The sequence below is a fragment of the Acromyrmex echinatior genome, chromosome 10 (genome assembly GCF_024713525.1).
Source record: "Acromyrmex echinatior isolate Ae372 chromosome 10, ASM2471352v2, whole genome shotgun sequence".
Classification (NCBI taxonomy): domain Eukaryota; kingdom Metazoa; phylum Arthropoda; class Insecta; order Hymenoptera; family Formicidae; genus Acromyrmex; species Acromyrmex echinatior.
This window is the reverse complement of record NC_141861.1, coordinates 9819680-9846634: the sequence shown is the minus strand read 5'-3', so window position 1 is coordinate 9846634 and position 26955 is coordinate 9819680. Positions and strand designations below refer to the sequence as shown.

The window sequence follows — 26955 nt, the reverse complement described above, 5'->3', positions numbered from 1 at the left end:
AATAACTACAAATGGCGACTTTCAATAAGCTTCAAAACCAATAATTAACTTTCAGGGCAATTTTGCTGAGCATTTCGAGCTAATCTTGGATAATTTTCCTTATAAGTCATTTAGTAATCTCAACTTTGTAGTAACTTCTAGCATGACATGAGGTTTATTTCGCGCCTTAAATATTCCCTTAATAGTCAAGTCAAACACAAAGGACTTGTATATGGCAAAATTAAGTAATTCTGACCAACTAAATCATATCCCCTGGAGGTTGAAATTAAGTAATATAACCAAGTCACATTTCCTTCAAACGGGAATTCTTTTGAATTTTGACTTATAAGTTGAATCAACTTCGAAGAATAAGTTGAATCAACTTTCATATGTTTGATAAAAATTTGATCATTTATAAGCTAATGGACGGAATCAGACTATACATTGAAGATTGAAAGATTGAAGTTTGACCAATCAGAACAAAAGAAACCAAAATTTCTTTGTTCTCATTGAAATTTCAATCTTTAATCTTTAATCTCAATCTTCAATGTATAGTCTGATTCCGACCTAATGGCTAAAGGATGCTCGTATGGAATACAAAAGATCCGGGTTCCAAGTCCCGGCCGAGGGTAAATTTTCGCAATAAACTTATTTAAAGAGTTTTTCAGCACATTAACATTCTTCTAATATGATACCAGATTAAACATCAAAATTATTAAAAATTTGTTTGTCAATTTAATTTGTGATATTATTCCAGTAATTTGAATAGCTACAAATATAATATATATATTGCATGTACATATAGGGTGTCCCAAAATATCGCCAAATATTTCATGGGCAGATAGAGCGAATTAAATTAAGTTGAAAAGTACCATTTTGTAATTTATAAGTAACAATAATTAACAAGATATTAATTACTAAAAATTGTCGAAAATTGGTCTTCAATAATTTTTTACTCAAATACTATCAATTTTACAGAAAAACTGTAAGAGATAAAAATTATTTATTTTCTTTTCGTAAAATTCTAAGAATTTTTTTAGAATTTTTTCAAAATTTTTTAATACCGTATTTTTTCATATTTGTAAAAATAAAAAAATATAGTACTAAAAAGTTGATAAAAAATTCTGAAAAAATTCTTAGAATTTATGAGAAGAAAATAATAATTTTTATCTCTTACAGTTTTTCTGTAAAGTTGATAGTATTTGAGTAAAAAATTATTGAAAATAACCAATTTTCGGCAATATTTAATATCTTGTTAACTATTGCAAAAATTGCAAAATGATAGAGAACTTTTCGATTCAGTTTAGTTCGCTCTACCTATAATTCACATTAAATTATTTAAGCACTAAAGATCTAGCTTCGACCGTTATAGACTTGAATATTCTTACTTATTTATTAAGATATATAGCAAATTTTTTTCAGTGTCATACATATACGTGCATAAATATTATTAATATTGTATAAATATTATCAATTATGTACATAAATACTACATATTTCAATTAAATCACATAATTTCGTAGATATTGCGATCACAACATTAAATATAGCAATTTTACAATTTTTTAATCGCGAGAATGTAAATAATGTTTGTAAAAAAATCAATATTTGTAAATCAATATTTTAACTCCCACATAATTAATCTGCTGTGTTAATATTACTACGATACTGTTGCATGGAGTTTACTTAGTGATGGAACTTAGTGCACATTTGCTGTATTAATGCCATCGTCAGTGTTTCAAATATAAACTATGTGCAATTGTAGTTCTTATTTAAACAGTATAATTTTAACATTGATTATATGAATAAATTGAATACATTAATCGAAATATAATATATGATAATAATTAGCAGTAATGTTTTGCAGCAGCGATTATTTTCAAATGTAATTATTATTCCTTTTCGATGTTAATGTTAAATTATTTCTATTATAAAAATCACTTTTTCCTGATTGTGTTTAATATCAATATATATTATATTTAACGAAGTATTACAATACAAATTTTCTATTAGTGACGCAATTTAATATCGTAAAAGCTTCAAATTGTCAATCTATCATTGATGCTACGATCAAATAATACATATTTTCAACAAAAAAACATCATGTCTTTAGATAGCACAGAGAGTTTAAAAGAATTCCCAAGCAGAAACAAGTCTCGATAATGTCAAAATGACATCAAAATGAATCGAAAATGACTTTTAATGATTATTTTGGAATCATTTTGACATCATTTTGATATCATAATGACTTATTGTTCTGAGTTCAATATCCTCAATTCTAAACTCATTTTTAGATGCAACAAGAATTCTTTTCAGAATATTGATGACATATCACTGAATTCTTTTTGAACTCTGTGCTATCTGAGGACATGACGTTTCTAATCTATCACCATCTCTTGCCGTTATCTCTGCATCGAAATTTAAACTTACTGAGATTATTTTATGTCATCTAAGGTTATGATTTTCGTTCGATATCGACACCGACACGTCCATTATCACGATCGACGAGACTTTTGTACGCTATCGACAATTCGGCGCTCCACTTTTATACTCTCGTCTGTATACATCATCGATTCACTCTCGACGATAAAAAGACGCGAGATCAAAGATCATCAATCGGATTTACGAAAAATTCAGCGTGAAATAGTTGTTCCGCACATATGCGTCACATTCAAATGAATTTAAAAGAATCATTTTTGCACATCCATCGTGACAAATTAAAACTACTACAATTACATCATTTACGAACTGCACATATGCGGATCGTGTTGGAATAAGCATTTTCGAATATCTACAACGTCGAAATCTAAACTTATTGCAACTTGCATCGCCGCGATTACGTTTCTTACCGATATATTTACCGCCGCTCCGTAATGACGTATCGCCATGACGCTATGATTACTACGAAATAATACGTGACACTTACGTGGAATAATCGACGCTCCTGATGTTTGTTTGTACTGGCAATTCGAACTTTTGATAGGAAGAATCTGCAGCACAAGAATTGTCGTAACACTTACTTAGAGATTTAAATTGTAGACGTAAGAAATGCACAAGGCGTATGATGTACGATCTATTGCCGTCTCTTGGAGACACGGTAATAAGTTGTACGTCGTACGTGAAAGCTTGTCCGTTACTTACGTCACAATTTAAGTCTAGGTAATTGTTACGACAATTCTTGTCTTTGTCTCAGATCCGAACAGAGATACCACGACACTTCGCTTTCGTCTGAAATTGTCGTTAATGAGTCAGTAAGGATCAGTTTCGCATATCTGTAGTATCGAAATTTAAACTTATTTCCGCTTACCAGCACCAGCCACTGCGGCACTTGCTTGACTTGCTTGCCGCTTTGCCGTTCCAAGATCGGTAATCCGTTGCTGTCCAAGAATCATATGATTCAGTTATTTCGACAATAATACTCAATAATACTTATGTGCACTGATGATTCACTTCTGACAGTAAAAAGGCGCGAGAAAGTCGGAAACAAATCGCCTGCCAACATGACCGGTCTCGAGATGTGTCTCGAAGCAGTCGGAGCACAAACATTTGGTTTCTGCCTGTGTACGCATCCCTTCCATTTGGGTTGGCATCACTGTCGGATGAAGACGTCACAAACTGTACTGCTCATGCGCGCCGCATTTAAATCAACGTTAAGAGACGAGAGACGAAAAATAATAATCGAGAGATACATACACTTATTTATTACGGATTATCTATCATATCTAAATTATAAATAAAGAATATATATACTTTTTTAAAAAAAGTTGTTGACTGTGGAAGAAGAAAGAGATATAATTTTTTATGCGTTAAATGATGTAAAACTGTCTACATTGGTATTATGATAAATATTTATGATATAAATAAAATTTCTACAATATAATTTATATGAATAAGATAAAATTTCTAGAACATAATTTTTATTGATATAATTCTTATTAATATAATTTTCAAATTAAAGAACCAATATATGTGTAAGAGAAGTAGGAATCAACGCGATATATAATTAGTGAGCAAGTATAATAATAATGTAATAATAAAAGTTCAATATATATATTAATATAACTATATCTTCGTACGCGTTTCGACTTCAAGTCATTCTCAACGAATTAAATAAATTATTACGTTTATGTTAACATAAGCCGTGCAATCCTAATGCCAACCATCTGCCTCACTGCAAAGATTCCTATTTATTCCATCGTGATTAAATGATTAGATAAAATAAGAAAACTCCACAAGATAGGCAGATTACAACAAACTTATACACTCACATCTTACAATCAATGTAAATAGCAAAAATGTAATGAACTAATAAGGAATATTCATAATCTGAAACATTTCTCATTAAATTATTAAGAAATATAAACAACATAGTTAAATAAATGACATCTCATTTCTTGAGAGTAGTTGACATGTCGATTGCCAAGAAAATAATAATAAAATACTTCTCTACGTATATTATTGATTCTTTAATTTTTTAAATATTTGAGGAGTCTTATTTTAATTATATTAATAAGAATTATATCAATAAAAAGTATCATATTCCAGAAATTTTACGACTTCAAAAAAATACGACTGATAATTCTATACCGATTGATGAAAAAAAAAATATTAAATTTTAATGAATATTTGTTTGAATAGTAGCTGAATATTTAGTAAACATGAATATATTATTTATTTATGGTACGATAAAAAATTATTTAACTATCATTTTTTTTATTTAATAAATATGTATTTATTTACCATAAGTAAATGTTAAGTTACGTTAGTATTATTAAACAAATATTTAAAATTTATATACTACACGTATATGTACATTCTTTTTCTCATATTTAGTCTATATATGTACATAACACGTTCTTACTATCAATCAAATATTTTAATATTTGATACTTCTATATGGAATCCCGCGGAATCAATATATATTTTTTATATATCTAATATTATTGAAGAAAATAATGAATGCGCAGTACGTCGCAAACATATATATATATATATATATATATATATATATACATATAGTATATTACGTGTTAAATTGCATCAATATCGACGTATTCGCATGGGCGATGCACATCGTGTCTAAATTAAATTAATAATTCATAAACATTGATTAAAGAATTAATTGAGTTAATCGATAATTTACTTAACGAAAAGGCGCAAGTATCGTAAAAATGTACAGATATGATCATCAAGTATGAATGAGCCTGACATCATTTAACGCAACCGACCGTACTCGTAAAGCTGCTAAGGTGCGCATGAACTAGAGTGCGGTGAGAAGTGAGCGATCAGTGAAAGCATTTGCAGCCTACTTCGCGACTCAGCAGCAGCTGAGTGGCAGACTAGTCGACAGTAAGGCATCATGGCGATCGGTTAGGGTGCGTTTTGCTCGAAAAATTTACCGTGATCTCGTACACGATTTCTATCGTGAATTAATTGCATCGAATTTCTTCTCGGATGACCGCACATCAATTTTTTGTTGTATAATAACGTCCATACGCGAATGACATAATGGTGAAGTTGACCGAAGAGATGGTCGTGGCTCGCACACGAGTGTCTGACTTTTCTGCTGTAAAGAAACTCAATTGCTGGTGAGTATATTCATATCAACGACAGATCTCATTAACGGCACCGTTTATGTCATATGAATTAATTACGGCGACTCGGTTGTTTCGAAGCAATTAAACATGCTTTGATTTGGCCACGTACGAACAAAAACCGTGCGACAAGGTTATCAAATTTTTCTACAATACCATGGGAAAAAAGAGAATTATGATCACCCAAGCGTAACTAACTGCTATTTGCGAGACTCTGGCATGTGAAAGAATACGTGGAAATATACCTGACGAATTCTACCTACTGTCTAGTACTTGTTTATATTCAAATGCATACATACATAATAATATGACGATACATAGATAAATTTTAGGAATGTTTTTATAAATGCTTTAGGAATATTTTTATAAACAAAACATGCCAGTAAAATGTTGTTTAAGGTTTTAAATAATTAACTTATTGAATAAATGTGACTTATTAAAAAAATTAATGTATATATTTCTTATTTTGTTTCTGTAGCATTGCTTTGATTCAATTTATAAACATTGTTGCAACAAAAAGCATTTATAATTCAGGAAATGAACATTGAATTATAAATGCTCTTGTAAAGTTTGGTCATTTATTTTGGAATGACTCTGTAAAAAGTAAATTATAACAATATTTTTTCCTTTATACTGAATTAAATCAATATATTTTTTACACAGGGGAACAGAATTAACAGATGTCAGTATTTTAAGAAAAATGAAGAACGTGGAAGTATTATCATTAAGGTAAGTTGAAATTTGATAAAATAGTTAAATGATTATTAAAATAAAAAAATATTGTAATTTATATTTCATTCATAATAATATAATATGCAATTTAAAATGACGTTATAAAGCAGATTATCCTTTAACGCACATGATTGAGTTATTTGTATTCTACACATTCTTTTCTTTAAAATACTAGGAGCACCTGATTAATTAATGAACTCTATTCTTTTCTTTTTCTAAATACGCAACCTTCCAAAACTTTCTAAAGATATTAAAATATATGTAAGAATCATTTAACAATTTATATATATTAGTAAATGAAAATCTGAAACATGAAATTGTGTGTAATAAAAAACCGAAAAATTATCATATGTTAAAATGCTTAGTAATAAACAGTTTATTACGCAGAAACGTAAACTCATTCTATTGATGATCATGATCTAAGATATTTTTCATCTTACAAAAACATAGAGGCTGCAATGTATTCCTACTTTGGATATAATTATGTTAAACTCATGGTCACAACCCACAACTTTAAAAGTTGTTCTACCCACACATGCTTTGAATTCATTGTGATTCGTGTGAGATAAATATTGAAAAATGAGCAAATATGAAGATCAATATCTAGAATATCTGAAATTTATTTCAAAAAAAGATAATAAAGTTAATCAAAAATAATAAAAAAAGATAATAAAAAATAAAGTTCCTTTATTTTTTTATTTTTTGATATATTAACTTATAATATAAAGAGATACTTGAGCTCTTTTAGGAAATAAGGAAGAGATAAAAATGTACAATTTTCTTCCTTTTAGAAAATAACTTAAAAAAATATATATTAAATATGTATGAAAAGAAATATATGTGTGTTCCTATGCAATTTTCTATTTCAGTAATCGTAGTGTTACAATTTTTAATTGATTTTATAAAAAGTCTGTTTTACTTATACATTTGGAACAATTATAATGAACGATTATAATTATAATAAAGCATGTAATTTTTATTTTAAAATCACTAAAAATCATTAACAATTTTTTCTTATATAATATTAACAAAAATAAAAATAAATACTATAACGTAGATTTCTTTTATATTAATTAAATTTGATTTATATTTATATGTATATGATTCATATTAATTCATTTTATATTATGTATATATGTATGAAATAAAAATGAGTTAACAAAACTGTTTTGTACAAACTATTACATGCGAATTGCTATTAAATATTAATAACTTTACTTTTTTGTTATTTAAAATAGAATATATTAATTTGAAACTGTTTAATTTAAAGGATAAATTTTCTTCTCTTTCTTTCTCTATCTGAAATAAAAAAATAATAATTACATTTATATGTATTTTTAGCATAAATAACATTAATACACTTGCTGATTTTCAATACTGCCACAAACTTCAAGATTTATTTATAAGACGAAATAATATCAAAGATTTAAATGAAATTTGCTATCTTCAAGGATTACCTAATTTACGAAATTTGTGGCTCGGTGAAAATCCATGTGCAGAAAGGGAAGGGTAAATATTTAATAACAAATACTCTTAAAATTAGAAACTATAAGAACTTTATGATGCATCATTATAATCCTATTTTAATAGATATCGATTTTCTGTACTTCGAGCTTTGCCAAATCTTGAAAAGTTAGATGATAAAATAGTATCACCCGAAGAAGTACAAACTGCAATGACAATAGGTCGACCTTTAACACATCCTCTTGAAATAGATGCTTCTCCACAATCAGATGTAGTAAGCCCAGAGGTAAAAATATTTCAAAGAATATAACAAAAATAATATAGTCATAATAATAATAAACTGATGGAATACTAAAATATTTCTTATATGCAATTAATCATATTAGTTCATTAATAGCAATCAATAGTAATTTTTTATACTTTACGCTTTATGTATTAAGATTAATAGCTTCACATTTAATTGTTACTAAAATTCATATACTTATACGAATATTGATAGATGTATTAATTTAAAAAATTGTATTTTACATGTATTTTAAGTGCGTTTTTAACAATCATTGAAATGCTAAAAATAACATTTATAACTAAATTAGGATATTACAATTGAATACATTGAAGAAAATGAATTGGGACGATCTAGGAGGTACAGTTCTTCTAGTGATCAGGTAATAACAAATTAATGTATTCTTTAATCGATTTTCTTACCAATCACTAAAATTATTTGGTAACTCACAAGATTATTAAAGAATAGAGACATATACATATATATATATATATATACATATATATATATGTATATATATATATATATATATATATATATATATATGTATGTATACATGTAAAATTATTTTTTAGAGAAGCTTTGATGAAACGCAACATACGCATGAAGAATATGATCCTGATAGAAGAAACGCAAATTATAATGCGTCATCGTCACATCATTACTCACAAAATAATCAATATGCATATGAGGTCAGTCATGCATATCATAAAATAGGAGTAAAACTGTTTAATAATTATTTCTGAACGCAAATAACTATTAATACCTATTAAACTATGCTGAACAGTTATTTTAATATGTTATATCTTAAACGCAATATTTTTATATTAGAATAAAAATATGTGATTAATTCATTATTTTTATGTTATTATTGAACATATTAACCAATTAAATTAAAAGAATTAGATTGCAAGCATAATTATAACTTAAAGTCGCTTGGTTATACTAACAGCTACAAAATGGACAATCAAAGAGTCAGAGCAAAGATGACACTTTGTGTGCAGAGTCACGAAGCAACAGTGAGACTGTGACCACTAACACTCTTGAAAAATCCAAGGTACATTTAAGTACAGCTCATTTTTAAGCACATTTGCAATTTCATTTATATTATCCATAATATAAACAAATATGTTTCATAATATATCAGCAATACTATCATATTAACGTTTGTTAGCAATCATTATTAGACAAGCAATCATTATTAGCTACATGTCACTTTGTATGACTCAGCTTAGGAGATGTTTAATGATATATAATTTTCCTTTTTTTTCTTAATTGCTTTAACAATTGCTTAATCTAACATATTTTCTAACATTTTTTTTCATATTGCTCAAAATAAAATTATAAATGAATAAGATTTAATACTAATTTATTAAAATCTATATATAAGACTTATATATCTCTTCTGATTATATTGAAAAGGATCGATAGATTGGAAATTACAAGACAGAGTTTGTAATTTATAGAATAATAATTTGTTTTATGATAAAATATATAAATAATTCTATTAAACAGAACAAACATGAAAACCTCGTAAATATATAAAAATTTAAACTAAAATGTTAAATAATCTAATATCTGATTATGCTATACATATATTCATTATATATATTTAAGATAAATAGAAGATATTCGTTTTTTATTTATTAATGTCTTATTGTAATAATATAAGATAGAAATTTTACAATTAAAATGTAAAACTTTTTTCCTTTTAAATATAATTTACATAGTGTACATTGTTAGCAATTATTTTATAAAAAACAATGTTTTAGGATTACGATGAACGTCCAATAGTACAGCGACATAATGGAGATTATGACGAAAGGCGAGCATATTCTGAATATAGCGGAAATGAAGTATCTCAGCGTATGTATACATCAACACCACAACGTACGCAATATGCTGTCAATGAATTTGCAGATGATAAACGTAATGACAGAAATAACTATAATTATGATGAAAGATCAAGATTAGAATATGAAGATTTGCCACAACCTCCTTCGACACCTCAAACAAGAAGAATGGTAGTGGCTCATCATAATGAAAAGGTTAGATAAATATATTAGGTGTTGGAATTAATTCGTAGCGTTTTACAAGTGATGGGAAGTACTTTCATTAATGTATTTTTTAATGCTCATGTGAAATAAATAACATTCTTTCATTAAAAAACGCTACGAATTAATTCCAACACCTAATATATATATAAGTGTATTATTTTCATCTCATATTAAACTTTATGCAATCCATAAGATTAGTTGACCAGACATTATTATAATACAGAATGCTGTATATAAAAAGTTTTTATTCAAATTAATATGTTTTAATATTATTTACAGGAAGACGCAAATCAAATGCCGGGTTGGATAAGACATTCTGAAAAAGACAAATGCAGGAATCAATTTCATTATCACAGGCGGCCAGTAACAAGAGTATGTTTATGGCATTGTTTTAAAGTATACATGATAAAATTTAAAGCATTTCCTATAATGTGCGTTTTCCTTTTCAGAATTCAAATATATTGTCTGCTGTATTATGCTTGGTTAAAGAATTGGATTATCCAAGTCTGGAAGTGGTAGAAATGGCTGTTAGAAATCGAATGGATGAACTAGAAGAATGATGTTTCTGACACCGTCCCCAAAATCCACAGGGGACGGTCGCTTTCTCTCATATCGGCAGCATGTCTTCTGTTCCCAGCCCAGAATTTTCGGATTCACTTGATTCCACAATCACTTTGAGCCAATATGCCGATAAAGATGGGAATTACAATGATGACGAACACCATATATTTGATCATCAATTACTCGAAGAAAATAATGATAAATGTCAAATTCGACGAAATGAATGTGCCGAAAAAGTTTGCTCAACACACAGCCTGAAAACAGTATCGATTGATCCAAGTCCAAGATTACTCGGAAATAATCAATCCATGTGTAAAATACAAAATTCCGTATTGGACAATTCGCCATCAAGAAATTACTATGAGAGAAAAAATAATGATGTAAGACGCGTAGCGAGCAGTGACAGTATTCCTCGTGGTAGTTATAACAATGTCATTTTGAGTCAGGGATGTAGAGTTTTAAGCCAAGATTGTGTCAGAAGATCAAAAAGTCCTGATGTTAGGAATACAGTTACACCACTTCGTTATATTCAATCGGCAAAAGGAACGTGGACGTATAATTTGTAAATTACACTTAACAATTTGACAAAATTATTCTTAAAATAATAATCTAAATTTTCTGTAAACGCAATCAGAAATAATCTTATCGATAAAAACGAAAAAGAAATGGAAAAAGTTCCGTTAGTAACGGAGATAATACTTTAAGATTAAAGATTGGTCTCATCATGTTATTTCGGGAGAAAAGTTTAAGTGCATATAAAATTTGCAAACATTTGTAATATATTTCTGTAAGGACTGAAGAAACAAGGGTAATTTATCATTGTATTATGTGTTGTGTACAAACAAATCTGACGATTGATATATGAGTAACTTTATTTAACAACCGTTAAGTTTTTCAAAAGTTTTATTGAGATAAATTTGTTAAATATATATTATAAATATCTGTAACATGTATAAGATAAAATCAAAGATAAATTATATGCTCTATTAAATATTTTCTCAGTAAACAATTTGGAGTTTTTATATAGTGAAAAAAGTTATTTGGATCAATGATAAGAGAGAGTTCATTTGAAGATCGATATTTAAAAATAATAATTTTTACGATAAGATAGAATATGAATAAAAAATTAATGTATATATGTAGAAGGTGATTTTGTACACAGATAGTATTCTATAAAAACTTAAATGTACATTATTTGCATATAATCTCATAATTTATAATCAAAATATCATCTGCATATATCAGTGCGCTTATAAATGTACATACAAAAGCGAAAAATTGTATTTCTAAGAGAGTATTATTTTCTTGCATTATTTGTTTTTACTTTATTATTTGATTGTGGAGGTGTACATTAATTTTTTCAATAATATTACAAAAAAGAAATAGTTTTATTATACATAATTATATATATGTATATATGTATGTACACATGTACATATATATATACATATAGGCTCATACATTATAAAATTGTACTTAAAACAATAGAATAATAAGCAAAATAATTATAAGAATGTATATTGTATATGTAGATTAACTTTAGGCTGACGAACAAGCATACAAGGACATATTTTTTGAAACAAGTCCTCCTTACATCTGCTAATAGATAAAAAAAGCAGAAAGAGAGAAAATAAGAAATTACATTTCTTCTGCAAACAGTACCGTTCCATCAATTAAGCCAATAACTGATGCTAATTAGACTTAAGACATTTTATAATAATGTAAAACATAGTATCTTTTGTTATCTAGGACCGTCCACTTACATTATTCTATAATTTATAAATAATATTGATTTAATGTATACAAATAATTATATATATATTTGATATTGTTTAAACATCTATGTAAAGAAAAATTTTAATTCTTGAATTATGAACAGTGTTGAAACGTTGTAAACTTGTGTTATTGCATATTATGTACAAATTGACTTTGAAATTAATATCTTTGTTAATATTCTCTATACACATTCATCATTTTATTAACTTGTTTAAAAAGTCGAGAGAATTACATAATATTATTATTGATATATCTAATCATTTTGTGTTAACTTAATTTCCTGTTTCTTTTCCTCCCTAAGAAAACACCTCCAGATAGCAATGTGTCTTGCTGCTAACATGTTGCTTGCTAAGTATATGTTGCTATCAGAATTGTAACAATTGAATCCTTATTTGTTGGAAACTATTATGCATTCATATATGACAACTTTACGACTACTAGCAACTTGCCAGTAATTCAAAGTTCATCATTAAAATTTATACTATTGTTATTATATTGCTATGATAAATGCGACATCACACAATGCTGTCATATTGCCGACAACGCAAAACATATTGGGCGCCTTCAGCGGACTCAACAGTTGAATGAGCGTTCGCTGCTATTGATGTATTCTTCTAAATCTAAAATTCTGATTGGATGGGCTAAAAGAACACCAATAACAGTGAACGCTCACTCAACTGAGTCCACTGAAAGCACCCTGATTATCTGCATGTTGCTGCCTTTGCTATTTGCTATACTGTTGATATATTCATGGTGGAAATATATAAGTACTCCCGTGGATGCGCAGTAGGAAAGTGCATATCGGATATATTTGATTGGCTATTTCCAGTACTGCTACCGCCATTATGTTGTAATGTTTCATCTTATATATTTTCACTGAGTATATTCGAAATTGAAGACAAATCTATTAGCAAATTTCCAGCATCATAAGCAATTAGCAATCACAATTGCACAAATTTGTGCAATTTTGCTGAGACACGTTTTGCTATTTGGATCTCTATTGAATTATTTCATTAAAATAATTAATAACTTGTAAATAGATTAATAATTACGCGCAAATTTCTCACGAGAACGAGATTGTCTATATAAAAATATGAATGTATATACTCTAACGAATATTTCCCGACGATTATCCGTATTATAAATTTCGTCATTTTATCATATCTTATTACAAATAAACAGAGATCGTTAGGAAAGTTTCGATGAATGGATACTAAGCCACACCACGCCACACAAATCGCTCAGTGAACGCGTTGTTTTCTCTATTTTCAGTCTGTGTTTAACAATAAAAAATGGTGAAAAATTGTTGTGTTAAAGGATGTAGCGCATCGTGGCGACCAGATGTTGATGTATCATTTTTTAGGTAGATTATCATTGTATATAAACTTATATAACCTCAAATTTAATTTTCAAACGTAACTTTTAATTTTGTTTCTTATATTTTTTTAGTTTCCCGTTGAAAAATAAGGATTTGTTAAAGGAGTGGTTGGAAATTGTGCCAATAAGTAGTAATATTTCAAAATATTCTCAAATATGCAGCGTTCATTTTGACGAATCACAGTACGAATGTTTTTCTGGTAGACGATTCTTAAAAAAGAATGCAGTTCCTAGTATATTTCCGGAGGATATAGCCAAATTTGTAAGTAATTTAAAATAATTTAACTTTTTTATTTGACAAGTACATGCAAATATGTAAGTTTTTTGTTACTTTATAGAAAGAAATAGTTGAAGAAGTGGAAAAATTATATCCAAAATATCAAAATGTTGTGTTGGAAAGTATAAATAACAATAATTTTCATGATCATTCTTATTCGAAAATGCAAGAGACATTTCTTGTGTCGTCAGTATTAAATGAAACAGACAAAGCAATACAGGTCACTCCTCGAACTCAGGTTTGTAAATTTTCATTCTAAAAGAAATTTTTTACATTTGATATCTATTTATTTGTGTATTTTTTACATATTATCAGAGCGTAAGTACGCAAACATCATCAAGAGCAACTGAAAAAGAAAAAGAATTACGATATCGAATTAAGAGTCTTCAATCCAAACTGCGTCGCAAAGAACTGAAGGAACTGAAGAATATGAGGATACCGATTAAATATTCACCGATTGTTAAAACATATAAAAAAAAATTGTGAATGCTTATATTATAGTTGGATCACTTGTGTACTAAAAGTTTTAAATGATTATTTGATTTTTGCTAGAATAAGAATATTATATAATTCTCTCAATGTTTTATATTGCTGATATTAAAAAAAAATGTATAGATATTAGTTAAGCATAGGCTTCTTTTCCTGTTATTAATTTTTATATCAGCATTATTCATAACTTTATGAATAAGCCTAATGTCAGTTATAGTTTAACTATCACTTTGACTATCAAGTTGATTTTGGTATTGAATTTAATAAGTTTAGTATAGATATATTTTATTTGTTTCATTATTTAATTATTTTTGATGACTTTACATAATGTATATGTTGTTTCTTTAATGTCTCAATTGTTTAAATAAAATTTGTTTCAAAATCAGGTAAATAAAACTCGCCTGTAAATAAAGTAATAATATGCGAAAATTTACATGTTAACCAAATATAAATGATATGGCAAAGTGTTAAAAAAGAATATATAATTTTAGAAAAATATATCTGTGTGTATTTTCTGTCCTATAATTATACATTTAAAATATGTAATATAATAATAAAAGCAATATAAATTTTAAGTATACAATTATTGACTTTTTAATTGATTTATTATTAAATACCAGTTTTTCTTCAAAAAAGATAAAATCTTTTTTATTACAATAAGAAAAAAAGAAAAATTTTCACTTGAGGTTACTCTGTCAAATCACGAGTGATCACGAGTTGAAATAATCTGTAATTATATGTTTTGCATTGTCATGGATCCACTCGGCATTGCTTGTGAAAATGAACGTAAAAATACGAGTAATCGGAATAATTGATACGTTGTCACTTTATAAGAAAACGCTTTGCCTGAACGATTAATGTCTTATACTTAATTTAATATTATATAACGATTGTTTGTATGTTATTGATTCATTTTCTAACCTCAACAAGTGTGATGCTCGTTTTACGTGGACTCCAGAATTCGAATTCCCTCGTCGTGTTGGGTGGCCTTGCTTTGTGTCTTTTATTTATGATTCAAATCAAACAAATTTATAATAACAATCAAAAATATAATAGATATCTGAACTATAAACAATATGTGAGATTTCCTTGTATTTATATAAATATTAACAATCAATGCGTAGTTAATGTTTTTATTTATTCTGTAATTTGAAAATAAGACATTTTAATTATACATTTTTAGATGAACGAAATAGCGACAGAACTGAGAACAGTAATAAAATCCATCAATAAATCATCGGCTTACGTTCATCAACTAAATGAAATGCTTATCAAGTATCGCGAAAGAGAACCAAAGAATATCTCAACGTCAAGAGCAACTTTACCATCTTAAACACTTTAAGAATTGGAATTTCTAAATGCAGAAGGTTGGTAAATTATAATTGAATTGTAAAAACCCCTGGTTTTACATTGTATCATTAAAGTTTTATTTTTCTCTTTCTCATACTTTATAAATGAGTATTGCACATTGTTATTTATATATATTATACTGAGTATTAAATTACAATACTTATTCTTACTATTCATCAGATATAATAAATGTTAAAAATTCTCTATTATAACTTATATTCAATACTTATTACTACAAAAATGCATATTAGAATATAAAATTATAAAAAAGAAAACGCTGTATGTGTATATAATATATATAATGATTATCAATGAATATCAGGAAAATATCAGGAAGCTTCAATCGTTTAAATTATTCAGTGGCATACATTGAGAATTACTATTTTGTCCAATATTCTCTAGAACACCATCTGGTGCACACAACCATGGATCCTTTGTTGTCTCTAACCAATTGAACAATCGTTTTTGAAGTTCAACAAATATATCCTGAAATTCAGAATATACATAAAACATTGAAATGTATTTATTATATTTAGTTAAAAAATGTACTTAATATATAAATATATATATATAGTACCTTTGCAGATGTTTTTGAAGCTATATTATTTAATTCTTCTGGATCATATTTTAAATCGTATAATTCCCACTCTGGTCTCTGATAATATTTCTTTAATGTTTTGTACCATGGTAGAGACTGATGATTCCTTGTTTTATTTAGAATGTCCTGCATTTTATAATACAATAATAAATTACTTATGAATATTAATAATTTGTTCTAAAACAATTTCATTTTAGTTAAAAAAAGATAACATCTTTTGATTTTTTTTTTTTTTTTTCAGATTACTTGGAACGTCGGAGATACATAAAAGTCCTGATCAATAGGAAATGGCATTCTATAATTGATATTATGTATAAGTTTGTGACGTTTAGTTCTAATTGCACGCATAGGATAATACATGGTAACTTCATGATGTGTTTGGCTAGCAAAGACTGCCGTATTATTTTCTACAGGTTCTATAAATGAAATATCAATTATTTCACAGTGTGATCTCTCTAACAGAAGACAGCATATGTATTGCATATAATAAACATACATATTATATGTACCTTCGAGAAGTAATGGCAAAAGTGATTTTCCAGTAAGTTGCAGAAAAGATACTTCATTGGAATCTTCATCCAAGTAAGTTACATTGAACCAATCTAAAATTGTCGGTACTATATCTAGTAAAGATGTCATACTGTAAGTAACGCTGTTTTTCCTATGGCCATGGATTGGTGATGACATCATCATGGGTTCAGCCATACCTTTAATTTTTTTTTGAAATATTTAATTGTGTTTTTTAAAATACTAACTGTCTGCTAGTTTTCGTTTTTTCAATACCTTAAATGTAATTAAATATACAAACCTGGATCGTACAGATTTGTACGACCATTCGGGAAAGGTATGCCATTATCGGATGTATAAATTACCAATGTGTTGTCTTTGAATCCTGCATTTTCCAATTCTTCAAGAACAAGGCCAACGCCTAAAAAAATTATTCCTTTTAAATACTGCTTTTATATAATATATAAAATATATAAAAATAAAACATCTTGTCTTGTAATATATTAGAAATCTTATAATATATATTTGAGCATTTCGCAAGTAACTAAAAAGACCTTTATCTAAACGAGATATAGTTGTATATTGAGCAGCAATATCTCTCCGAGCAGCTTCGGTATTCTGAACATAGTAGGGCACTTTAACTTGCTCCCATTGATAATATATTGGATTCCAATCGGGAATTGTACCCATTCCAACGTCACCATTACCAAATTTTTCACAAAAATTGCCATACTCTGGATGAGTGTGCCCACAGCGATGTGGATCATGAAAGGCAACATATAGAAAGAAGGGTCTGCAAAATTTTTTATAAAATAACTAAGAAAGTAACCAAGAAAGTTTAAATAACTAAGAAAGTGCAGAATAATAAATATGATAAAAATTTAATAGTAATATTATTTTTTTAAATGTACAAAATAATTTAGCATGAATTTTATTACACATAATATACGAAAAATCAATATATTACTTTATAAAATTATGTACAAGCACGATATATAGAATATTACTTACTGTGTTTTATTTTGTGAGAGAAATTCGCGGACTAATAATTTTATATAAGTAATATTGCGGCCTACTTGAAGAATAGAATTATTTTCTTCTGTATGCGCAAAATCAAATGGATAAACATTATTCGGGCCTACATGTTTCTTGCCAATAATTCCTGCACAAAGAAAATATTCAAATTATGACAACATAATTTATAATATGATATTATAAATCCAATAATCATTACCTGTCCGTATATTGTTTCTCTTCAATATTTTTGGCAAACTTTGAACATTATCAAAAGAATTAAAATGATGAATCCCATGATGAAGACCATACATTCCATTTTGGTGACTTGGTAATCCAGTTAATATTGCGGAGCGGCTACAAATACATAATTCAAGATTTATATCTTTATTAATTAAATCCAATTTGAATATAACAATAATACCTTGGTGAACAGCTACTGACTGATGTATATGCATTATTGAATAGTAGACTTTCCTTTGCTAATTTATCCAAATTAGGAGTCTGACATATTTTATTCAGGTATGATCGCATTTGAAACCCAGCATCATCAGCTGTAGATTAATAAATAAACTACTATTTTACATAATAAGAATTCTAGATTATAGATTTTAAATGAATTTAACCGCAAAATTATAAATACCTATAATAAAATTATATATACCTAATTTTTTCTAACCAAAGGAGTCTATATATTTTGATTTTGTTCATTATATATATATATATATATATATATTAGGTGTTGGAATTAATTCGTAGCGTTTTAAGTGATGGGAAGTACTTTCATTAATGTATTTTTTAATGCTCATGTGAAATAAATAACATTCTTTCATTAAAAAACGCTACGAATTAATTCCAACACCTAATATATATATATATCATCTCTTATATTTAAAAATATACAATTTTAAATATTAAAAATATATATTTTAGTATTTAAAATTTTTATATTTTTAAAAAAGATATTTGAATTTATATAAATTGTATTACGATTAATTTATTTCATCAATTATTTGATAAAAATCGTAAATGTAAAATTCGCGGATTACATTTACGAAGCATGCATTAAAAAGGTACTTTATGTAAATTACCCAGTAACAGAAGTACGTTAGTAGTTTTAGCTATATCAGTTTTTCCATTTATGTTAAGTAATCGCGATAAGATAATACCCAAAAAACATAACTTATTCAAACAGCAGTTCCACAACATCGTGTATGAATACACTTTTGGGTGAACAGTACGCATGCGTGTGTGTGGTATGTGGTGTGTGTGTGCGTGATGCATGCACCCGTGAACACGTGACGGACATGCAAGTACTGCCAATACGAGCGATCAAAAATTTTCTATTTCGCGATAAGCAGTATATGATAAGAAGTCGATTTATCTATCACGTCGTGTCTTGCCGGGCGGCACATGTTCCGCATTGTATACCATTGTGTATGTATATATGACATATATGTATATAATGTACATCGTTCCATTTCAAATATATCATCGACACAAAGCAGAGGGTGCAAAGTTATGCGAATTGAAGGGACGCGCGTTTAAAAAGATTCGCTCCGAATCTAGTACATTTTTTACCATTTGATTGGTAAACACACTTTCCAACATCTGGCAACACTGTGCTGACGATACCGACACGTCAGACCGGCCACGTATATACACACACACATATGCCTCATTTTATATATTTTTTTAATATTATATTTTGTTGCATTTTTGTTTCGAACATAACTTCTTGTCATCGAGCAACATGCTGATCGCATCACATACGTCAAAATTTTCAGCGTTTTCTCGGGAAACTCCGAGTCGCTTTCCAAAACAATTCTATTTACATGGACAAAGTGTCATTGCGTTTCCATCGTTGGGATAGATTTTACGCTATTTTTTCTTCCAAATTTTTTTCATATCCTTTAAATTTAATTAATTGAATTACTGTGAGTACGTTCTTCGTTACAATACAAATGTATATAATTGAGATCGAATGAATTATGGTTGAAAATGATTTATATAATTTATTACTCCGAATTATATTTTCTAAGTAAAGTGGAAAAAATGAAACAATTGTTAATCTGACTTTTTAATTCGGCACGTGATTTAAAATATCTTTGTCTTCGATAATCTTCATCTCGAAACAGATTTGTAATAAAAAAAAATTAATCTATAATTATTAAATTTAAATGATTAAAAACATAATAATTAAAGCATCCTCGTGTTCGTCTTATTTTATGTGAAATGTGTTTATTTATTTTAATCAATTTATATATATATTAATTATGAATATTCTCTGTATATGAAAAAAAATGTGTTTCAGAAAACTTAAACGGGTGCTTAAAAGAGATAAGGATTTTACATCATGTCGAAAAAAATTATTTGTTTGTTTGACGTGGATGGTACACTCACTGAACCACAGCAGGTAATATATTTTACCTACCTAAAAAGCCTACTTTTGATATTAAATTTCTTCTTAGATATTACTGTGCTATTATGTTTATCCTGTGTCTTTATCTACCTATTGATTAAAAATATTTATTTTTATTTTCTATAGCCAATAAGTTCTAGCTTTGAAAAGTTTCTCCTAGAAACTGTAAAGAAAGAGTTTGACATTGCAGTAATCGGAGGTTCTGATTTAAACAAGATTCAAAAACAGCTAGGTAGTGGAAATCTCTTTGAAAAGTATAAGTATGTTTTTGCGGAAAATGGCCTTATCGCTTTCAAGAATGGCAAAGCTTTGCCTTCACAAGTAAGTAATAAAACAATATTAAAAGGTAACAACAGATTATGTACCTTCTCTTTTAACATACATCAAATTTTAGATGATTCAAGATATACTTGGGGAGGATTCTCTGCAGGATTTTATAAATTTCACCTTGCGATATATATCCGAGCTAAAGCTGCCATTTAAGCGTGGAACATTTATCGAATTCCGTACAGGCATGTTGAACATTTCGCCAGTAGGACGAAATTGCAGTAAGAAAGAACGCGAACAATTTTATGAATATGACAATGAACATCATATTCGAGAAAAATTTATACAAGTCCTGAAAAAGGAGTTTCCCGATTTGGGTCTAACTTATAGTATCGGTAAGTGACATGGAAATAATTCTATTTATAACAATTAATTAAATCGATTACATAGTATATAAAATTTTAATATAATAAATTAATATAATAAATTTTATTACATTATTTTAAAATATTAATTGTTTATATTTTATTACTAGAAATATTTTGTATATTTCTACCATATCATATAAATTAATGTCAAAAATAACGTATTATTGTAAATATATAGCAAGCAAATTTGTTTATATTTTTTCCAAGGGGGACAAATCTCTTTTGATGTTTATCCTATCGGTTGCGATAAAACGTATTGTTTGCGTCATATTCAAGGATATGATGAAATACACTTTTTTGGTGACAAAACAGCCGAAGGTGGTAACGATTATGAGATTTACGGGAGCGATCTGACAATAGGACACCGCGTCACTTGTCCCAAGGACACCATGAACCAATTGAATGTCCTTATGACTCTTATAAAAGAGAACAGGGAGAAAGAGCAACTCAATGTTCCATTGCAATGTGTATAATAAGGCCTAATAATAGTATTTTTCTAAATTGATAAATTTATATTTTTAATTAGTATATATATATATATGTTATTGTACAATAGATTGGTTTCGTTCCATTTTTTATTTTTCATTTTTTATCCATTGTTACATTCCTAACAGTGGAAGTGCAGTATTTGTAACTCTGTAGTTTCCAAAGGAAAATTTTTCAGCACTAATTCTAAGCACAACTGTTTTCATGCACACTTAAAAATATATTTGTACATATGCTCTTTTCTAGTTTTACTACCTTGATATACACACAAGTCGTAAATGTTAAATAAAACCGTTATTGACATGGATATAGTTTATTTTTTATTTGAAACAATTCTACTCTCATTAGCTTGTGCATACATGTACACGACCGCGCACGATTACATCTACACATCCATATGTACATTAAACATATAAATTAAACGGTAATAACATTAATAAGAAAAAAATGTTACGATATTCATTGGAAGACAACAGTATGACGTAGAATGTTTTTTTTCCGCTGCTAACAAAGTATAAAAGCATTTTATTAGCATATGCAAACGAGTAAGGTTAATGCTGCAACAGCTGTTGTTGCAATTTGCATAATCTTTTGGTATTAATTTCTTACCATTGTAGGTAACTTCCGTTTTACAATGCGCGTAAATGCATTTCTATAAAATAAGAATATATATATATATATATATATTAAAATTAATATATGTATATACATACATGTGCGTATCACTTAGCAGAGTTAATACGTAGTTTGCGATATAAAACGCATACAAAATGTTCTCCATTTATGAATTAAGTGCTTGTTATGGCGCGAATTTTTACGCTCCTTGGTAGATAGGAACGCGCTTCGCCGCGAAAGCGGCGAGTCCTTCGATTCTATCCTTCGTATTCACAATCTTGCTATAGCATTGTTCCTCGATCTCCATACCGTCTTCCTGAGAGACCTCCATACCTTTAGATATCGCTACTTTCGCCAATCTAAATGATATATATAGCATAAGATTGAAAATTCTTATAAATAAATATCAGTAAATATCGAAATTATAAATAGAATACAAGCTTCAAACAAATACGTATACTTCGCGCTCGATAAGCACAAGAAGATAAACGTATATGGTGTGATGTGTATTATATAATACGTGAGTGATCGTATCAACGGTTCTGAGTAAGCAACTTTAAATACCTGTTCCTTATAAATCATAATAATAATTTACAGGTTGGCATATTATAAAAAAAACTATTCTTTTTCTAATTATATTATTTTTTCTTTATTTTATTCTATTGTTCCTTTTTTATGTAATTAATATTTTCATTTTGTATTTTTATTTTACTTTATTTGTTCTCCTTATTTCTTTTTATAATTTATATTGGATTAGAAAAAAAAATCTTTTTACAAGTTGTGTGATAAAAAGATCTTTCCCCATCAATATATATTTTCATTAAAAATGATCAAAATTTAAAAAAAGGATTTTAAAGCGTAAAATCGTTACTTTCGAATGGTTAAAATGTTCCTACGATTTTTTGTTCCCGAGTTACAAATTAAATAAAAAGAAACATTCTGATTTTATTGCTCGTAACTTAAAAATTATACGTAAAAAATCATTGTATCGCAATTAAAAATACAGATTGTTAAAGCTGAAATGTTGCTCTATCAAGCGTAATTGTCAATTTAAAAAAAATAGAATATATGGGTTGCTAAAAAAGTCTTTTATCAACTTGTAGAGAGACTTTTTTTCTAATATTATATTGAATAATTATCAACAATTTATTAATATCAAACGACTTACCTAACACCAATGGGGCCGTTGGGTAAAATTTCTCTCGCGATTGAAAGAGCCATTTGGTAAGCTGCATCGCCGATCTTGTTTTGTGAAACTACTTCGTTCACGAGACCGATTTGCAGCGCCTGTTCACCATCCAGAATCCGTGCGGTGTAGATCAATTCTTTAGCCTTGGCTACTCCGATTATCCTCGGAAGTCTCTGCGTTCCACCGGCGCCAGGGATTATGGCTAATTTAGTTTCGACGAGGCCCATCTTCGCTTCGGAAGAAGCTACCCTGATATCGCTGGCTAACGCGAGCTCCAATCCTCCGCCCAATGCTGTACCGTCGATGGCCGATATCACCGGTGTTGGCAGGGTCTCCACGTCGGTCATAAGCTCTCTCAGCGAGGACACGAATCGCAGAACCTCAGAATTGTCCATTTTAAATCTCTCTCGCAAGTCTGCCCCAGCGCAAAATACTTTTGGGACCAGGCTGCGTACTATCAGCACTCTCAACTTGTTGTTTTGCCTAATAGAGGTCAGCGCTTCGTTCAACTGAGAAATCAAGGTCTTTCCGAAAGAGTTACGAGCGGCAGGCCTGTTTAATCCTAATACAGCAATACCATTGTCTTTGCCATCCAAGTAACTGACGATCACTTCTTTCGCCTCGTCCTTAGGACTTGGCATCGCGCTCGTAGTCAATGTCCTTGCGGTACAAGCGCAGAAATGATAAAGAGAGCTCGTAGCTCTGACGCTTGCCACTAACGAAACCATTTTGCAAGAAGCGAAAAGTTAAAGTGTATTTTTTCGAAAATGTATCTGAAAAAGAAATTGCATCCTCGATAAGATATTTGTATCTTATCGAAATTGAATTATCTCTTTAATTACCTCTCATTCTGCATTATCTATTAAATTATATATATATATATATACATATATATATACATATATATATATATATATATATATATACACAATGCTTGCAATTTTTTACATAATATTTACATAATTAAGTGAATATGATAGTCTACCGAGAGAACTTACTTGAATGTGCAACTGACCGGTTTCTCGACTCTCGTAGCACGTAGACGCGAAAAAATTTATGACGTCGTTATCCTTGATCCTATTTCGGGATTACAATGCGACAGCAACAGGAGCATCGAAGCGCGTGGGCGCGCACGCGGCAGCGGGAATGTGTACGCGGAATCGCACGTACGTGCGGGTATGATCGTGCACAATTTTTTTTTTTTTTTTTTTTCGATCGCCGCGATATTTTAATTTCCGCAGACGGATCGTGCAGGAATGCCGTCTCGTTCTGTTCTACGCCGCGGCTCTTTGGACTTTACAGACCTCGATCACAGCGGTTGTACGTTGTACGGCATTGCAACAGCGGCGGTGACCAGAGGCAACAAAAGTGGTAGGGATGGACCGGGGAAAGAGATCGAGCGAGACGCGATGCGGGGGACGAGCCGCGCGATAATCCCTCTACATCTGGGAACAACCGCGTCCAAGTCGCGGCCACGACTGTTTGCTTTTCACCGACACAAAGTAAACGAAAGCAACATCAACATTCGCACGTGTCAGTCTGTCAGTGCCGGATCCATCGCGCTTGCGCAAAGTGCGCGTTCTCCGACAGAATGCCTAATTCGAATGAAAGAGGGTGCCACTTGATCCTCTCTCTGTGGCGGGTCTTTATTTTCGTTTGTTTTTCTCCGCAGAAATGATCCACGTAGCAATTTAATTGAGCTTACAATTTTATATTTAGCGATCCCAAGGATTCGAGTTCAATCCAGCAAACGAGAATGGATTGAAATTTTTTTCTGTCCGATTTAATTGGATTCAATTGAATTCAATTAGATTCAGTTAGATGCAATTGAATTGAAAAACTGCATTTCCTATTCAAAATTTTGAATTGAACAGTATTCACAATGTGTGTGTTGTGCACAGAAAAAGCTAATATTATTTTTAGATCGAAAAGCATAGAGATATGCTCCATGCAATTCCTATAAATGAATAAAAATGCATTCAGGATTGAAAAGCATTCATTTTAACATTCGTGAATCAATATTTCTGAAAATTTGAATCCATTTCAATCCATTCTCGTTTGGGAACACATTGCGAATACTTGCATATGTATTTATACGTCATGCACACATTTTCTAGTAGCAATTTATTAGCTACTCAGATAACAAATTTCGTGCAAAAGTAAAGCAAAGTAATTTATTTGCTGATACTTGTTATCGTAATGTTGCCATAATAATCCCAGCAAACAAGAATGGATTGAAATGAATTAAAATGGATTCAGATTTTCAGAAATAATATCTAAAAATAATATTGGCTTTTTCTGTGCATTGTGAATACTGTTTAATTCAAAATAGGAAATGCAGTTTTTCAATCCAATTGCATCCAATTGAATCTAATTGAATCCAATTGAATCCAAAAAAAGTATTCGTTATTTATAAAATACGCATTCGGATAGAAAAAAATTTCAATCCATTTTAATCCATTCTCGTTTGCTGGGATGACAAAAACATTTGCCAAATAAAATTCGACTTGCATGTTGCCATAATTTTGTCAAATTTTTGATGATAAGCAAAATTGCTTCAATTTTGCAGAATATTGCCATAATCAAACACACAATTGTTGCCGCAAAGTTACTGTAAAGTTACTCTACTACATTTTGTGTGTTTCTTTGCTTGCAATATTGCATTAAATGAGGACTCATCTTATTAGCAAATTGCTTGCAACATTTTTAAACAAATTTTCAACAAAATACTGGTAAAATATTATCTGGATAGTGATTATAGTTGAACGTTAGGAATATATGTATACAATGAGGGGGATCACTACTATTTTTTTATATTGTGTCAATAAATTGTGTTTAAGGACTGTTAATGATTATCGCAGAGCAATAAATGTTCGTACGAAAAAGCAAGATACATATATAATATCAATACGAACAAGATCCAATATTTTTAACGAATCAAAATAACACAAATTTAAGTTTATTTTTATTTACTTCTTAAGTAAAAAAAAATTTTTTTTTTGTAAATTATGTAAAAGAAAAAAAAAGATAAAGAATGTTACTGTACTGCCCGAAGGTATTCTTGTACGCAATTAATTCTCAATGTGGTATTTACTCGAGAGTGTCGTTTAAAGCGCGTTTCATACCGTTGATATTACCGCACGGTATAATTTTTCGTTATTACATTTGAAGAATACAATTGACGGAAATATAAATTCTCGGTGACAAAATTAATTATGTAACAATACTAAACAAGACTATAATAGATCCATATAGCGAAACTTAGATAAATTACAACCAGCCGAGGCCGCGAATCGTATCTACAGAATGTATCGCCGTAATATATTCTGAGAAAAACATTTGTATGTAAATCTATTTATTTCTGGCAGCGATGACGCAGCTACACTAACTTAACTTGAATTTTATTGATACGAAAGAAATTTTTTCTACTATTATAAGTAGAGTCGCGTATATTATTAAAAAAGAATTAGAGACCTTGAGTAAAGTAAAA

At 29.0% G+C, this 26955-nt stretch overlaps 5 protein-coding genes and 1 long non-coding RNA gene across 16 annotated transcripts in view; 3 read left to right on the top strand and 3 right to left on the bottom strand.

Moving 5' to 3' along the window:
- The window catches only part of LOC105152520 (uncharacterized), a 178936-nt gene extending 174504 nt beyond the window's left edge, over positions 1-4432 (bottom strand). Inside the window, exons 1-3 of the long non-coding RNA XR_015546459.1 lie at positions 3287-4432; positions 3121-3207; positions 2906-2969 (exon numbers count right to left, since the gene is read on the bottom strand). This is a non-coding gene — a long non-coding RNA (uncharacterized LOC105152520). The remainder of the gene's footprint in view (positions 1-2905; positions 2970-3120; positions 3208-3286) is intronic.
- Positions 4433-5044: 612 nt separating this feature from the next.
- LOC105152527 (uncharacterized) lies at positions 5045-12703 on the top strand. 5 transcript variants are annotated; one of them, XM_087410084.1, is made up of 11 exons: positions 5048-5567; positions 6237-6302; positions 7647-7814; positions 7896-8055; positions 8363-8434; positions 8628-8744; positions 9005-9109; positions 9825-9918; positions 9973-10100; positions 10389-10481; positions 10559-12703. In XM_087410084.1, the coding sequence occupies exons 1-11, from the start codon at positions 5488-5490 to the stop codon at positions 10667-10669; spliced, it is 1194 nt and encodes a 397-aa protein (XP_087266210.1). In that variant the 5' UTR covers positions 5048-5487; the 3' UTR covers positions 10670-12703. The 5 variants fall into 5 exon arrangements, with proteins under 5 accessions (XP_087266211.1, XP_011065198.1, XP_087266210.1 ...); XM_087410085.1 differs by lacking the exon at positions 9005-9109 and having other exon boundaries at positions 5045-5567; XM_011066888.2 differs by having other exon boundaries at positions 5055-5567; positions 9825-10100.
- A 447-nt stretch (positions 12704-13150) lies between these two features.
- On the top strand, positions 13151-15085 carry LOC105152552 (uncharacterized). Its single transcript, XM_011066919.2, has 5 exons — positions 13151-13296; positions 13629-13809; positions 13896-14085; positions 14162-14338; positions 14416-15085. Exons 2-5 carry the CDS (start codon positions 13739-13741, stop codon positions 14584-14586), a joined length of 609 nt encoding a protein of 202 aa, XP_011065221.1. The 5' UTR covers positions 13151-13296; positions 13629-13738; the 3' UTR covers positions 14587-15085.
- Positions 15086-15992: 907 nt separating this feature from the next.
- Positions 15993-19285, bottom strand: Sgsh (N-sulfoglucosamine sulfohydrolase). The gene is made up of 10 exons (XM_011066932.2): positions 19150-19285; positions 18483-18612; positions 18279-18415; positions 18056-18206; positions 17599-17837; positions 17346-17465; positions 17047-17244; positions 16784-16953; positions 16517-16663; positions 15993-16425 (listed from the first exon to the last, which is right to left on the bottom strand). Exons 1-10 carry the CDS (start codon positions 19265-19267, stop codon positions 16279-16281), a joined length of 1557 nt encoding a protein of 518 aa, XP_011065234.2. The 5' UTR covers positions 19268-19285; the 3' UTR covers positions 15993-16278.
- Pmm2 (phosphomannomutase) lies at positions 16983-21968 on the top strand. Of its 6 annotated transcripts, none has more exons than XM_087410087.1 (5): positions 16983-17119; positions 20373-20474; positions 20607-20801; positions 20875-21142; positions 21383-21968. In XM_087410087.1, the coding sequence occupies exons 2-5, from the start codon at positions 20415-20417 to the stop codon at positions 21646-21648; spliced, it is 789 nt and encodes a 262-aa protein (XP_087266213.1). In that variant the 5' UTR covers positions 16983-17119; positions 20373-20414; the 3' UTR covers positions 21649-21968. The 6 variants fall into 6 exon arrangements, with proteins under 6 accessions (XP_087266213.1, XP_087266218.1, XP_087266216.1 ...); XM_087410092.1 differs by lacking the exon at positions 16983-17119 and adding an exon at positions 19276-19495; XM_087410090.1 differs by lacking the exon at positions 16983-17119 and adding an exon at positions 19557-19999.
- Positions 21733-26890, bottom strand: LOC147908273 (methylglutaconyl-CoA hydratase, mitochondrial). Of its 2 annotated transcripts, XR_015546303.1 has the most exons (4): positions 24464-26890; positions 23445-24238; positions 22375-22635; positions 21733-22313 (listed from the first exon to the last, which is right to left on the bottom strand). XR_015546303.1 is itself a non-coding variant. In XM_087410086.1 (3 exons), exons 2-3 carry the CDS (start codon positions 24191-24193, stop codon positions 22476-22478), a joined length of 909 nt encoding a protein of 302 aa, XP_087266212.1. In that variant the 5' UTR covers positions 24194-24238; positions 24464-26890; the 3' UTR covers positions 21733-22475. The 2 variants fall into 2 exon arrangements, 1 of the variants encoding a protein (XP_087266212.1); XM_087410086.1 differs by having other exon boundaries at positions 21733-22635.
- Between the last annotated feature and the right edge of the window lie 65 nt (positions 26891-26955).

What these genes read in the sequence shown, in the direction of transcription:
- LOC105152527 (XM_011066888.2), top strand. Translation starts at nt 5,488, where the DNA reads ATGGTGAAGTTGACCGAAGAGATGGTCGTGGCTCGCACACGAGTGTCT. An exon ending in GTAAAGAAACTCAATTGCTG is followed by an intron (nt 5,568 to 6,236) that starts GTGAGTATATTC and finishes TTTTTTACACAG; the next exon opens with GGGAACAGAATTAACAGATG. An exon ending in ATAATCAATATGCATATGAG is followed by an intron (nt 8,745 to 9,004) that starts GTCAGTCATGCA and finishes TTATACTAACAG; the next exon opens with CTACAAAATGGACAATCAAA.
- Pmm2 (XM_087410087.1), top strand. Translation starts at nt 20,415, where the DNA reads ATGTCGAAAAAAATTATTTGTTTGTTTGACGTGGATGGTACACTCACT. An exon ending in GCAAAGCTTTGCCTTCACAA is followed by an intron (nt 20,802 to 20,874) that starts GTAAGTAATAAA and finishes ATCAAATTTTAG; the next exon opens with ATGATTCAAGATATACTTGG. An exon ending in GGGTCTAACTTATAGTATCG is followed by an intron (nt 21,143 to 21,382) that starts GTAAGTGACATG and finishes ATTTTTTCCAAG; the next exon opens with GGGGACAAATCTCTTTTGAT.
- LOC105152552 (XM_011066919.2), top strand. Translation starts at nt 13,739, where the DNA reads ATGGTGAAAAATTGTTGTGTTAAAGGATGTAGCGCATCGTGGCGACCA. An exon ending in GTTGATGTATCATTTTTTAG is followed by an intron (nt 13,810 to 13,895) that starts GTAGATTATCAT and finishes ATATTTTTTTAG; the next exon opens with TTTCCCGTTGAAAAATAAGG. An exon ending in CGGAGGATATAGCCAAATTT is followed by an intron (nt 14,086 to 14,161) that starts GTAAGTAATTTA and finishes GTTACTTTATAG; the next exon opens with AAAGAAATAGTTGAAGAAGT.
- Sgsh (XM_011066932.2), bottom strand. Translation starts at nt 19,267, where the DNA reads ATGTTGTGGAACTGCTGTTTGAATAAGTTATGTTTTTTGGGTATTATC. An exon ending in TATATCTCGTTTAGATAAAG is followed by an intron (nt 17,466 to 17,598) that starts GTCTTTTTAGTT and finishes TAATTTTTTTAG; the next exon opens with GCGTTGGCCTTGTTCTTGAA. An exon ending in CTTCAAAAACATCTGCAAAG is followed by an intron (nt 16,426 to 16,516) that starts GTACTATATATA and finishes TCTGAATTTCAG; the next exon opens with GATATATTTGTTGAACTTCA.
- LOC147908273 (XM_087410086.1), bottom strand. Translation starts at nt 24,193, where the DNA reads ATGGTTTCGTTAGTGGCAAGCGTCAGAGCTACGAGCTCTCTTTATCAT. An exon ending in AACGGCCCCATTGGTGTTAG is followed by an intron (nt 22,636 to 23,444) that starts GTAAGTCGTTTG and finishes TATATCATTTAG; the next exon opens with ATTGGCGAAAGTAGCGATAT.